At 48.9% G+C, this 15296-nt stretch overlaps 1 protein-coding gene across 1 annotated transcript in view; it reads right to left on the reverse strand.

Annotated features, from left to right (window-relative positions):
* LOC139226833 (voltage-dependent calcium channel gamma-1 subunit-like) overlaps positions 1–15094 on the reverse strand; it is a 40819-nt gene extending 25725 nt beyond the window's left edge. Inside the window, exon 1 of the mRNA XM_070857889.1 lies at positions 13682–15094. Within this exon, the coding sequence (XP_070713990.1) occupies positions 13682–13922 (241 nt within the window). The 5' untranslated portion in view covers positions 13923–15094. The remainder of the gene's footprint in view (positions 1–13681) is intronic.
* Between the last annotated feature and the right edge of the window lie 202 nt (positions 15095–15296).

A 15296-nucleotide genomic window follows, 5' to 3' on the forward strand; every position in this document is an offset into this window, starting at 1 on the left:
GCTTTGTAGTCCTATCACATCCAGTCAAGAATGGTGGTGTGAAACCAGGCAAGTGTCAGAAGGAGTCGTTGCATGAACATCCCCATCCTTAACTGCGCCGGATCCCAGCACGGGTACAAGAGACAATGCTGAATGCTGAATATCCTCAGTCAAAAGTGCTGAGTGCATGTTCTGACTCATCTCGCTCGCAAGGTCCCCACCACTATACACTCCAATGTCCAGCCCACCTGGTTCACTCCCTGTGATACTAAAGTCAGAAGAGCTGCACTTTGCTGATGGGACACTGGGATGCTTCCAGTGTTCAGCTTCATTCACAAATCTTCCCATACTGAAGCAGCTCTTGCCAGCCTATGGCAGGGTTAGGGTAACACCCAGGCTTGGGCTAACAAGTGTTAGATAATGTTCGCACCACATGGTAGATGCCAAGTAATGATCATCACAACCAGAGCATGACCCAGTTGCTGCCCCCTGAGCCTCACTAGCACCCCCATTGCTAAATCCACCGCGATCAACCTTCTTGGGACTTATCATCGGCCAGCAGCTTAATGACCACCGTGGCCACCGAGGCTGGCTATGCTGCATCAAGTGGTTCAACTTCTGGCCCCTCACAGCCTTTCCATCATTTACCAGGTTCAAGTCAGGAGACTCACCACTTTCCTGTCGCGACAACACTCAAGAAGCTCAACACCATCCAGGACAGAGCAGCTTGTTTGATTAGTGCCCTTGCTATCAGGCTCAATAGCCACCCCTCCATCACCAGCACCCTGTGTGGCGGCAGTGTACGGTTTACAGGCTGCACTGCAGCAATTAACCAAGGTTACTTTGACAGCACCTCCCTGCCCGCTGACATCTGCCATGGAGAAGGACGAGAGCAGCAATGTTGTGGGAATGCCATCGTCTCCGAGTTCTCCTCCAAGTCACATACCATCCTGATTTGAACATTCCTTCATCGTTTCTGTGTCCGTATCTGGGCATTCCCTACTGAGCGGACAGGAATGATTCACCTTTAATTCTGTTCCCACGGACCGAAAGTCAAACTGCTTGCTGCCTGGATCCACAAGTTAGGAATGGCCATTTGAGCAAGGTGGATGCCATATACTAGCAGGGTTAAGCCCTTCCGGGGAGTAGGAGATAAGAACATAAGAAATAGGAGCAGGAGTAGGCCATCCAGCCCCTCGAGCCTGTTCCGCCATTCAATACGATCATGGCTGAACTTCGACCTCAACTCCACTTTCCTGCACTAACCCCATATCTCTGGATTCCCCGAGAGCCTAAAAATCTATCGATCTCGGCCTTGAATATACTCAACGACCGAGCACAGACATATATATAATTGAGAGAGAGAGATGATGTTGCAGCTTATTTTGCTCTGGAGCACCTAGTTGGAGTCTGATAGTATTTTATAAATAAATAGTGAGTAAAGCTATAGCCATGCTGACATAAGTGGACATATTTGTTTGTATGTAAATACAGAATCTTTCCCGAGGACTGAAGGCAGTGTGTGAATGTGGGTGTTGGAGATGTCAATTAACCCTTCGTGCTCCGACTATCCTTAAACACAACTGGAAAATTTCAGCCTGCACTTTTAATGTATTTTTAAGTACACTTTTTATAAAGCTAAATGAAAGCAAAACAAAATGGCCAAGAGAATGCGCTGGTGCACAGGATGAGTGAACTTCTGCAAACTCAGAAGAGGCGGGTAATTCAAGGGCAGCCTTGAGGAAGCACCTCTTTAGAATCCAAATGTGGAATAGAGTGGACAAGGTGGTCAGTTTGATATTTCAAATACAATCCTGGATTCACAAATAAAGGCATGTAAATGAGAAGGGAGACTGATGGCCATCAGTGAGACCCACCTTCCCCAGGTGTCACATCAATGCACAAACACTCATGGTGCAACGGTAGTGTGTCTGACTCCAGTTTAAAGGGTTGTGTGTTCAAATCACTCCGTGAAAACAGACCCCGTGTGATCACATTGATCAGTAAAGCAGAAATGACTAGATTCAGGTGTGACAGTGCAAATGAAACAGGACCTCGCCCGGATAACTTTATACTTTTTATGTTGAAATTTGGTGATTGATGGCTGGTGCCATCACCAATAAGACAGTGAGCAAGTGCCCCCTTTTAATGGGGCACAACCAATAAAACAGGAATTAAACCAAATTTAAACAAAACTTAAATCAAATCACAATTCTGTTTCTGGGGTGATGATACACTCCAGTCCCTCCGGTGCCCACCCGTCACAGAAGGTCTCAAGCGTTCTGGTGGACACGGCATGCTCCATCTCCAGGGGCACCGTGTGCTCCATCTCCAGGGGCACCGCGTGCTCCATCGCCAGGGACACCATGTGCTCCATCTCCAGGGGCACCGTGTGCTCCATCGCCAGGGACACCGCGTGCTCCATCTCCAGGGACACCGTGTGCTCCATCTCCAGGGCAACGACGTGGTCCATCTCCAGGGACACCGCGTGCTCCATCTCCAGGGACACCATGTGCTCCATCTCCAGGGCAACGACGTTGTCCATCTCCAGGGCAACGATGTGGTCCATTTCCAGGGACACCGCGTGCTCCATCTCCAGGGACACCGTGTGCTCCATCTCCAGGGCAACGACGTTGTCCATCTCCAGGGCAACGACATGGACCATCTCCAGGGACACCGCGTGCTCCATCGCCAGGGACACCGTGTGCTCCAGCTCCAGGGAAACCATGTGGTCCATCTCCAGGGCAACGACATGGACCATCTCCAGGGACACCGCGTGCTCCATCGCCAGGGACACTGTGTGCTCCATCTCCAGGGGCACCACGTGCTCCATCTCCAGGTCACCGTGTGCTCCATCTCCAGGGACACTGTGTGCTCCATCGCCAGGGAAACCACGTGGTCCATCACCAGGGGCACCGTGTGCTCCATCGCCAGGACACACTGGCATGTACATAGCCTCGGAAGAGAGGCAGGCAGTCGGGCTGAATGACCCTCTCGACCGCCTGCTGCCTGAACCTGATAACGGCCCCCTTGGTCATGCCCAGGATCAGTCCTACAAGGCGATCCTCCGATCTGCCTGCTCCCCTCCCCCACCCACCCAATGCCCAAGGACCAGGAGGGTGGGACTGAAGTGAAACCAAATTATTGAAGAGGCAGATAACTTTGTAACACGAACAAGAGCCAGACTGACACGCCCAGCGAACATCTCATTAACTCTGTTTATAAATGGAATCGTCCTGCGACAGATTTTCGGAAACATGCCCGCAGTTTGTCAAACAGTGATCCGGAGGGGGGGTGGGATGTGTTGGGAGTTGTTGCGGGGTGGGGCTTATGTGTGTGGGGGACAGGGGGTGGAGTGTGTGTGGCGGGGGGGGGGGGTATGTGTGTGGTGTGTGTGGGGGGGTGGAGTGTGTGTGTGGGGGGGTGGAGTGTGTGTGTGGGGGGGGTGGAGTGTGTGTGTGGGGGGGGTGGAGTGTGTGTGTGGGGGGGTGGAGTGTGTGTGTGTAGGGGGGTGGAGTGTGTGTGTGTAGGGGGGTGGAGTGTGTGTGTAGGGGGGTGGAGTGTGTGTGTAGGGGGGGTGGAGTGTGTGTGTGGGGGGGTGGAGTGTGTGTGTGGGGGGGTGGAGTGTGTGTGTGGGGGGGTGGAGTGTGTGTGTGGGGGGGTGGAGTGTGTGTGGGAGGGGATATGTGTGTGGGGTGTGTATGTGTGGGGGGGTGTTGTGGGGTGTATGTGTGGGGGTGTGGAGTGTGTGTGGGAGGGGGTATGTGTGTGGGGGGGTATGTGTTGGGGGGTGTATGTGTGGGGGGAGGTGTGTGGGGTGTGTGGGGGGAGGCGTATGGGGTGTGTGTGTGGGGGGGGGTATGTGTGGGGGGGGTGTATTGTGTGTGTGTGGGAGGGTTATGTGGGGGGCGGGTTGTATGTGTGGGGTGTGTGGGGGGTATGGGGTGTGGGCGGGGGTATGTGTGGGAGGGTTATGTGTGGGGGGGCGGGGGTATATGTGTGGGATGTGTGGGAGGGGGGTATATCAGGTGTGTGTGGGGTATATGTGTGGCGGGGGTGGGGTATGTGTGGGGGGGGTATGGGAGGTGGGTGTATGGAGTGTGTATGGAGTGTGTGTGGGGGTGTGTGGTGTATGGAGTTGTGTGGGCGTGTGTGGTGTATGGAGTGTGTGTGCGGGGTGTGTGGGAGAGGGGTGTATGGAGTGTGTGTGGGAGGTGGGTGTATGGAGTGTGTATGGAGTGTGTGTGGGGGTGTGTGGTGTATGGAGTGTGTGTGGGGTGTGTGGGAGAGGGGTGTATGGAGTGTGTATGGAGTGTGTGTGGGGGTGTGTGGTGTATGGAGTGTGTGTGGGGTGTGTGGGAGAGGGGTGTATGGAGTGTGTGTGTGGGAGGTGGGTGTATGGACTGTGTGTGGGGGTGTGTGGGAGAGGGGTGTATGGAGTGTGTGTGGGGTGTGTGGGAGAGGGGTGTATGGAGTGTGTGTGTGGGAGGTGGGTGTATGGAGTGTGTGTGGGGGTGTGTGGTGTATGGAGTGTGTGTGGGGTGTGTGGGAGAGGGGTGTATGGAGTGTGTGTGGGGGTATGTGGTGTATGGAGGGTGTGTGGGAGAGGGGTGTATGGAGTGTGTGTGTGGGAGGTGGGTGTATGGAGTGTGTATGGAGTGTGTATGGAGTGTGTGTGGGGGTGTGTGGTGTATGGAGGGTGTGTGGGAGAGGGGTGTATGGAGTGTGTGTGTGGGAGGTGGGTGTATGGAGTGTGTGTGTATGGAGTGTGTGTGGGGGTGTGTGGTGTATGGAGGGTGTGTGGGAGAGGGGTGTATGGAGTGTGTGTGTGGGAGGTGGGTGTATGGAGTGTGTATGGAGTGTGTGTGGGGGTGTGTGGTGTATGGAGTGTGTGTGGGGTGTGTGGGAGAGGGGTGTATGGAGTGTGTGTGGGGTGTGTGTGGGAGGTGGGTGTATGGCTGTGTGTGGCGGGGGGGGGTGGGGTATGTGTGGGGTGTGTGGGAGGGGGGTGTATGGAGTGTGTGTGGGGGTATGTGTATGGCGGGGGGGGGTATGTGTGGGGTGTGTGTAGGGGACGGGGGGTGGGCGCAGAGTTGCGGCACTGATCGATCCAGAGTAACCGCACTGGCGGAATGAATGCTGGATAATGAGGGAGGAAGGACAGATCAAGCAGCTGGGCAGTTTATTCCTGGTTTGTAAACACTCGGGAGACTGTGAAATAACTCCGATTGTAATTGGGGAATAGTGTAAGACACGAGGCTTCAATCTTGCCTGAAGATGACAGGTGAGCGTATTCTAGCTCTCCCCAGACTGCAGACGGGACTGCCATTAGTGGATGAACAGGCAGCCTCCAAATATAACCTGATTCCAGAGTGGTTCTTGCTGCTGGTATAGTTTTATCTCAAGCACTGGTTCGGTGTCGAAAAGCACCCAGCTCAATCTGAAGGCTCAGGTTATGGAGAGAGCGACCTTTCAGCCTACAATCCTTGTAAAGTGCTCAATCTGTTATTGCTGTCCAACCTTAGCCCTTTGATGCTATTATAAGGCGATTAATGGACACTGGGGAGTTGCTGATAGATGGGAACAGGTGAACGTGTAAATTCAAAAATGACGAGAGAATGCACAGAGACCAATACAGACCAATTCGTCTTTCTTCAATTGCATGTAAAATGATGGATCAATTTTTCGGGGTAAACTTGACGATTAACTTTAAAACTGAACGAATAGCTGTCAGAATGATTTGTAAAGTGCAGATTCTACCTGACTAAACGTCTTTGAGGAAGTGACAACCAACGTGGACTGAGGTGAACTCTGGGATATTGTACTTAGATATCCCAAGGTCATTAGAACAAAAAAGGCCCCATTTAAGCCCAAAGCTCCTGGGCATATCTTGGGAATGGATAAAAAAAATGGGTTAAGAAGTAGAAAACGAGTACTTGTGAGAAAGAAACCCCTTTGAGTGAAGAAATTCCTCCTCATCTCAGTCTTAAAACCTTGGAATCATTTAAGAAGCGACTAGCTGCCGTAAGGGAGGGATTCTCCAGCCCTGGGTGGGTTAAGTAAGATGGGCAAAAGGGCTTTCATCGTCCGTTAAGTATCTGGTGACTGGCAATTTACTCGTGCGCACATCGGCCCGGGCCCCAGTCAGGCATTCGGGGCAATGAGACAAGGGAGGGATAGCGATGCTGAAATAAGGGCTGAAGAATCAAAACACAACTTGTAGCATAAAGAAGCCCGGCACACTCGAGCTAGTATATTTAACTCCTGTAAAACTCGTGGTGCTCCAACACCAGCACCTGTTCGGCAACGATCAAGGCGGGCCTGAGGCCAAACTGTTTCAGTCCCAGATATATTTTAATTTGTCATTAACTGGAGCAAGTCGAGGTAGGCCACAGCAATGCAAATGCCTCACTGAAATTAAATGGGAATTCCCATCATGGTAATTATAATCTAGTTAATTAACAGGGTCTGAAAATGATTTACAAATGTTAAACCAAGTTCAGTCCTGTAATTATTTTTAAGAGTATGTGGCATGTTGTCAGAAAACATTGAGAGAATGTTTCCAATGACCCCTCCAACATGCCCACTATCTCCAACCGAGAATCAGAGAATGGTTACAGCACAGAAGGAGACCATTCGGCCCATCTAGCCCGTGCTGGCTCTCTGCAAGAGCACCTCAGCTAGTCCCACTCCCCCGCCCTCTCCCCGTAGCCCTGCAATTTGTTATCCAATTCCCTTTTGAAAGCGACGATTGAGTCTGTCTCCACCACCCTCTCAGGCAGTGCAATCTTACATAAAAAAGATTTTCCTCATATCGCCTTTCGTTCTTCTGCCAATCACCTTAAATCTGTGTCCTCTGGTCCTCCACGCCAATGGGAGGAGTTTCTATCTACTCTATCTACACCCCTCATGATTTTGAACACCTCTATCAAATCTCCTCTCAACCTTCTCTGCTCCAAGGAGAACATAAGAACATAAGAAATAGGAGCCGGAGTCGGCCATACGGCCCCTCAAGCCTGCACCACCATTTAATACAATCATGGCTGATCCGATCATGGACTCAGGTCCACTTCCCTGCCTGCTCCCCATAACCCCTTATTCCCTTATTGGTTAAGAAACTGTCTTTCTCTGTCTTAAATTTATTCAATGTCCCAGCTTCCACAGCTCTCTGAGACAGAGAATTCCACAGATTTACAACCCTCAGAGAAGAAATTCCTCCTCATCTCAGTTTTTAATGGCCGGCCTCTTATTCTAAGATTATGGCCCCTACTTCTAGTCTCCCCTATCAGTGGAAACATCCTCTCTGTATCCATCTTGTCAAGCCCTTTCATAATCTTACACGTTTCGATAAGATCACCTCTCATTCTTTTGAATTACAATGAGTAGAGGACCAACCTACTCAACCTTTCCTCATAAATCAACCACCTCATCTCCGGAATTAACCTAGTGAACATAGAAACATAGAAACATAGAAAATAGGTGCAGGAGCAGGCCATTCAGCCCTTCTAGCCTGCACCGCCATTCAATGAGTTCATGGCTGAACATGAAACTTCAGTACCCCCTTCCTGCTTTCTCGCCATACCCCTTGATCCCCCGAGTAGTAAGGACTTCATCTAACTCCCTTTTGAATATATTTAGTGAATTGGCCTCAACTACTTTCTGTGGTAGAGAATTCCACAGGTTCACCACTCTCTGGGTGAAGAAATTTCTCCTTATCTCGGTCCTAAATGGCTTACCCCTTATCCTTAGACTGTGACCCCTGGTTCTGGACTTCCCCAACATTGGGAACATTCTTCCTGCATCCAACCTGTCCAAACCCATCAGAATTTTAAACGTTTCTATGAGGTCCCCTCTCACTCTTCTGAACTCCAGTGAATACAAGCCCAGTTGATCCAGTCTTTCTTGATAGGTCAGTCCCACCATTCCGGGAATCAGTCTGGTGAATCTTCGCTGCACTCCCTCAATAGCAAGAATGTCCTTCCTCAAGTTAGGAGACCAAAACTGTACACAATACTCCAGGTGTGGCCTCACCAAGGCCCTGTACAACTGTAGCAACACCTCCCTGCCCCTGTACTCAAATCCCCTCGCTATGAAGGCCAACATGCCATTTGCTTTCTTAACCGCCTGCTGTACCTGCATGCCAACCTTCAATGACTGATGTACCATGACACCCAGGTCTCGTTGCACCTTCCCTTTTCCTAATCTGTCACCATTCAGATAATAGTCTGTCTCTCTGTTTTTACCACCAAAGTGGATAACCTCACATTTATCCACATTATACTTCATCTGCCACGCATTTGCCCACTCACCTAACCTATCCAAGTCACTCTGCAGCCTCATAGCATCCTCCTCGCAGCTCACACTGCCACCCAACTTAGTGTCATCCGCAAATTTGGAGATACTACATTTAATCCCCTCGTCTAAATCATTAATGTACAATGTAAACAGCTGGGGCCCCAGCACAGAACCCTGCGGTACCCCACTAGTCACTGCCTGCCATTCTGAAAAGTACCCATTTACTCCTACTCTTTGCTTCCTGTCTGACAACCAGTTCTCAATCCACGTCAGCACACTACCCCCAATCCCATGTGCTTTAACTTTGCACATTAATCTCCTATGTGGGACCTTGTCGAAAGCCTTCTGAAAGTCCAAATATACCACATCAACTGGTACTCCTTTGTCCACTTTATTGGAAACATCCTCAAAAAATTCCAGAAGATTTGTCAAGCATGATCTCCCTTTCACAAATCCATGCTGACTTGGACCTATCATGTCACCATTTTCCAAATGCGCTGCTATGACATCCTTAATAATTGATTCCATCATTTTACCCACTACTGAGGTCAGGCTGACCGGTCTATAATTCCCTGCTTTTTCTCTCCCTCCTTTTTTAAAAAGTGGGGTTACATTGGCTACCCTCCACTCGATAGGAACTGATCCAGAGTCGATGGAATGTTGGAAAATGACTGTCAATGCATCCGCTATTTCCAAGGCCACCTCCTTAAGTACTCTGGGATGCAGTCCATCAGGCCCTGGGGATTTATCGGCCTTCAATCCCATCAATTTCCCCAACACAATTTCCCGACTAATAAAGATTTCCCTCAGTTCCTCCTCCTTACTAGACCCTCTGACCCCTTTTATATCCGGAAGGTTGTTTGTGTCCTCCTTAGTGAATACTGAACCAAAGTACTTGTTCAATTGGTCTGCCATTTCTTTGTTCCCTGTTATGACTTCCCCTGATTCTGACTGCAGGGGACCTACGTTTGTCTTTACTAACCTTTTTCTCTTTACATACCTATAAAAACTTTTGCAATCCGCCTTAATGTTCCCTGCAAGCTTCTTCTCGTACTCCATTTTCCCTGCCCTAATCAAACCCTTTGTCCTCCTCTGCTGAGTTCTAAATTTCTCCCAGTCCCCAGGTTCGCTGCTATTTCTGGCCAATTTGTATGCCATTTCCTTGGCTTTAATACTATCCCTGATTTCCCTAGATAGCCACGGTTGAGCCACCTTCCCTTTTTTATTTTTACGCCAGACAGGAATGTACAATTGTTGTAATTCATCTATGCGGTCTCTAAATGTCTGCCATTGCCCATCCACAGTCAACCCCTTAAGTATCATTAGCCAATTTATCTTAGCCAATTCATGCCTCATACCTTCAAAGTTACCCTTCTTTAAGTTCTGGACCATGGTCTCTGAATTAACTGTTTCATTCTCCATCCTAATGCAGAATTCCACCATATTATGGTCACTCTTCCCCAAAGGGCCTCGCACAATGAGATTGCTAATTAATCCTCTCTCATTACACAACACCCAGTCTAAGATGGCCTCCCCCCTAGTTGGTTCCTCGACATATTGGTCGAGAAAACCATCCCTTATGCACTCCAGGAAATCCTCCTCCACCGTATTGCTTCCAGTTTGGCTAGCCCAATCTATGTGCATATTAAAGTCACCCATTATAACTGCTGCACCTTTATTGCATGCACTCCTAATTTCCTGTTTGATGCCCTCCCCAACATCACTACTACTGTTTGGAGGTCTGTACACAACTCCCACTAACGATTTTTGCCCTTTAGTGTTCTGCAGTTCTACCCATATAGATTCCACATCATCCAAGCTAATGTCTTTCCTAACTATTGCATTAATCTCCTCTTTAACCAGCAATGCTACCCCACCTCCTTTTCCTTTTATTCTATCCTTCCTGAATGTTGAATACCCCTGGATGTTGAGTTCCCAGCCCTGATCATCCTGGAGCCACGTCTCCGTAATCCCAATCGCATCATATTTGTTAACATCTATTTGCACAGTTAATTCATCCACCTTATTGCGGATACTCCTTGCATTAAGACACAAAGCCTTCTCTGAACTGCCTCCAAAGCAAGTATATCCTTTCATAAATATGGAAACCAAACTGTACGCAGTATTCCAAGTGTGGCCTCACCAATACCCTGTGTAATTGTAGCAAGACTTCCCAGTTTTCATACTCCATCCCCTTTGTAATAAAGGCCAAGATTCCATTGGCCTTCCTGATGCTGTACCTGCATACTATCCTTTTGTGTTTCATGCACAAGTACCCCCAGGTCCCACTGTACTGCAGCACTTTGCAATCTTTCTCCATTTAAATAATAACTTGCTCTTTGATTTTTTTTCTGCCAAAGTGCATGACCTCACACTTTCCAACATTATACTCCATCTGCCAAATTTTTGCCCACTCACTTAGCCTGTCTATGTCCTTTTGCACATTTTTTGTGTCCTCCTCACACATTGCTTTTCCTCCCATCTTTGTATCATCAGCAAACTTGGCTACATTACACTCGGTCCTTTCTTCCAAGTCGTTAATATAGATTGTAAATAGTTAGGGTCCCAGCACTGATCCCTGCGGCACTCCACTAGTTACTGATTGCCAACCCAAGAATGAACCATTTATGCCGACTCTCTGTTTTCTGTTAGTTAGCCAATCCTCTATTTATGCTAATATATTACATCCAACCCCGTGAACTTTTATCTTGTGCAGTAATCTTTTATGTGGCACCTTGTCAAATGCCTTCTGGAAGTCCAAATATATCACATCCACTGGTTTCCCCTTATCCACCCTGTTCATTACATCCTCAAAGAATTCCAGCAAATTTGTCAAACATGTCTTCCCCTTCATAAATTCATGCTGACTCTGCCTGACCGAATTATGCTTTTCCAAATATCCTGCTACTGCTTCTTTAATAATGTACTCGAACATTTTCCCAACCACAGATGTTAGGCTAACTGGTCTATAGTTTCCTGCTTTTTGTCTGCCTCCTTTTTTAAATAGGGGCGTTACATTTGCAGTTTTCCAATCTGCTGGGACCTCCCCAGAATCCAAGGAATTTTGGTAAATTGCAACCAATGCATCCACTATCCCTGCCGCTACTTCTCTTAAGACCCTAGGATGCAAGCCATCAGGTCCAGGGGATTTATCCGCCTTTAATCCCATTATCTTACTGAATACCACCTCCTTAGTGATTGTGATAACCCTTGCCACTGGACCAAAACCTAGTTCTGTCAAGCACGTGTGGTGGTTGGTGTGCAACGGCCACCACATGTTAAAAAAATCCACGCACAGGCATCTTCCACCCTTCAACACGTAGTTCGGGACCTGGAATATTAGGTCCTTCATTGAAACCTGTGAACTTTTTGGCGTGGAAGCAAGTCATCCTCGATTCGAGGGACTGCCTATGACGATGATTGTGTTAAGTTCCTCCCCCCCTCCCCTCCACAGCCCTTTGACTATCTACCGTAAAGACTGATACAAAATATTTGTTCAGAGTTTCTGCCATCTCTATGTTCCCCATTACTAATTCCCCGGTCTCGTCCTCTAAAGGGCCAACATTTACTGTAGCCACTCTTTTCCTTTTTATATACCTAATAGAAACTCTTGCTATCTGTTTTTATATTTTGTGCTAGTTTACTTTCATAGTCCATCGTCTCTTTCTTAATCATTTTTTTTAGTCATTCTTTGCTGGCTTTTAAAAGCTTCCCAATCTTCTGTCCTCCCACTAGTTTTGGCCACTTTGTATGCCCTTGTTTTTAATTGGATACCGTCCTTTATTTCCTTAGTTAGCCACGGATGGCTATCTTTTCTCTTACACCCTTTCCTCCTCACTGGAATATATTTTTCTTGAGAATTGTGAAATATCTCCTTAAATGTACAGCACTGTTCATCAACCGTCCTACACTTTAATCTATTTTCCCAGTCCACTTTACCCAACTCTGCCCTCATACCTTCATCGTCTCCTTTATTTAAGCTTAGTACGCTGGTTAGAGATCCAACTTTCTCACCCTCCATCTGAATTTGAAATTCAATCATGCTATGATCACTCATTCCGAGGGGATCCTTTACTCGGAGATTGTTTATTAATCCTGTCTCATTACACAGGACCAGATCTAAGATAGCCTGTCCCCTGGTTGGTTCCATTACATACTGCTCAAGGAACCCGTCCCTTATTCACTCTATGAACTCCTCCTCAAGGCTACCCTGACCAATTTGATTTGTCCAATCAATATGGAGGTTAAAATCACCCATGATTATTGCTGTTCCCTTTTTACAAGCCTCCACTATTTCCTGGTTTATACTGCGACCAACAGAGTTGCTACTGTTAGGGGGCCTATAGACTACGCCCACCAGTAACTTTTTTCCTCTTATTGTTCCTTATCTTCACCCAAACTGTTTCAACATCCTGATCATTTGAGCCAGTATCATTTCTCACTATTGCAGTGATTCCATCCTTTATCAACAGAGCTACCCCACCTCCTTTTCCTTTCTGTCTGTCCTTCCGGATTGTCAAATACCCCTGAATATTTAATTCCCAGTCCTGGTCACCTTGCAACCACGTCTCTGTAATCCCTATCAGATCATACCCATTTGTATCTATTTGTGCCGTCAACTCATCTATTTTGTTACGAATGCTACATGCATTTAGAACAACCCCAGCTTCTCCAGTCTATCCACGTAACTGAAGTCCCTCATCCCTGGAATCATTCTCGGAAATCTTTTCTGCACCCTCCCTAAGGCTTTCATATCCTTCCTAAAGTGCGGTGCCCAGAATTGGACACAATACTCCAGTTGTGGCCGAACCAGTGTTTTATACAGGTTCATCATAACTTCCTTCCAATGTTCCCAGTCTTTTCAATCAATTGTCAGCTTTGCCAAAGGAGAGAGAAGTTGTCTGGGTGCTGAGCCCCACACTGGGCGCAGGGAGTTTTTCTGGAAGATTGCGGATTTATTATAACACATGGTCGTCGGGTGAACTTTGTTCAAGTCATCAACAGGGGTTCACAGCGCACTTGTCGATGTCCAGCAGGAACCTTCTGAGTCCGTCTCCCAGGAGTGTCCATTGCACGGAGGGCAGGAGCATGCTGCTAATGGCGACATGCTGCTGGATTCGGGGCAGTGTTTGGATCCAGTGGATTGATGCAGGCTGCACTCTTCCCCCCTTACTTGTGCAACTTAGATATCCCAACAGGAAACTTACTTTTCCAGTGACATTTCTGGTCTAGTCTTTGTTAGTTTAGCAAAATAAAGTTGATAACCTGAGTGCTTCGGATTAAACTTAAGAATTGTTTAGTTGGAAAAGCAGAAATCGAACGCCCTGCGGTTTCAATCCTTGTCATTACCCCCACCCCCTCCCCCTCCATAGAGCCAAGTTCTGGACACAATTCAGCTGCCACTAACCTCCAGGGATAGCCGTGATCCCACAGCCCTTGCCCTCCAGGTCCAAGACCAGCACGAAGGTCCGCCTGGTGCAGAGACGCCACAGCCCGAAATGCGCCTCTTCACAAGTGGTGTTGGATCTCTCGAGCCTGGGGCTGAGCGCGGCCCAATGGTCGGTGCTGACAGCCAGCACCATCAGGAGGATGCCCAGGGCCACCACACAGAAGGTCAGCTTAATCTTCCCCGCTTTGCCCTCGGTCATTGTGCCGGTGTAGAGAGCCCTTGCTCCTGCTCCCCACACACACACACACACACTGCCCCACTATCCCTGCTCTCACACACACTGTCCCTAAACACACACACACACAGTCCCTAAACACACACACACACACACACACACAGTCCCACTATCCCTGCTCACACACACACACACACTGTCCCACTATCCCTGCTCACACACACACTGTCCCTAAACACACACACACACACACACACTGTCCCACTATCCCTGCTCACACACACACTGTCCCTAAACACACACACACACACACACACACAGTCCCACTATCCCTGCTCACACACACACTGTCCCTAAACACACACACACACACACACACACACTGTCCCACTATCCCTGCTCACACACACAGTGTCCCTAAACACACACACACACACACACACACTGTCCCACTATCCCTGCTCACACACACACTGTCCCAACACACACACACACTGTCCCTCAACACACACACACACACACTGTCCCACTATCCCTGCTCACACACACACTGTCCCTAAACACACACACACACACACACACTGTCCCACTATCCCTGCTCACACACACACACTGTCCCCAAACACACACACACACACACCGTCCCACTATCCCTGCTCACACACACACTGTCCCTAAACACACACACACACACACACTGTCCCACTATCCCTGCTCACACACACACTGTCCCAACACACACACACACACTGTCCCACTATCCCTGCTCACACACACACACTGTCCCCAAACACACACACACACACACCGTCCCACTATCCCTGCTCACACACACACTGTCCCTAAACACACACACACACACACTGTCCCACTATCCCTGCTCACACACACACTGTCCCAACACACACACACACACAGTCCCTAAACACACACACACACTGTCCCACTATCCCTGCTCACACACACACTGTCCGTAAACACACACTGCCCCAACTCACATACACACACTGTCCCTGCTCACGCACAGTGTCCCTGCTCACACACACTGTCCCACTGCCCTGTCTCAGTCTGGCCCGGACCGGACCCACCCCTGGCCGTCAGACCCAGCCCAGCGGCTGTGGGCGGCCAGCTGTTGCTGTCTGTCACACGGCTCACAGCACACACCCTGCACCCAGTGCTGCCGGGCCACCGCCGCTACAAGTTTGTTTTGGGCAGTGTGGGAGGGAGAGGGGTCGAGAGTTGTGACGAGGGGCCCCGCGGCTCTGTGGCCGCCTCGGGTTACAGGTTCAGCCGGCTGTGACCCCGACTCAATTCCTTTCTATTCACAGCCGCTCTCTGATGGGCCCTGACCGCCTGTTTATATGCAAACCTCACTTCATTATCATAATCATCATAGGC

The sequence above is a fragment of the Pristiophorus japonicus genome, chromosome 16 (genome assembly GCF_044704955.1).
Source record: "Pristiophorus japonicus isolate sPriJap1 chromosome 16, sPriJap1.hap1, whole genome shotgun sequence".
NCBI lineage: Eukaryota > Metazoa > Chordata > Chondrichthyes > Pristiophoridae > Pristiophorus > Pristiophorus japonicus.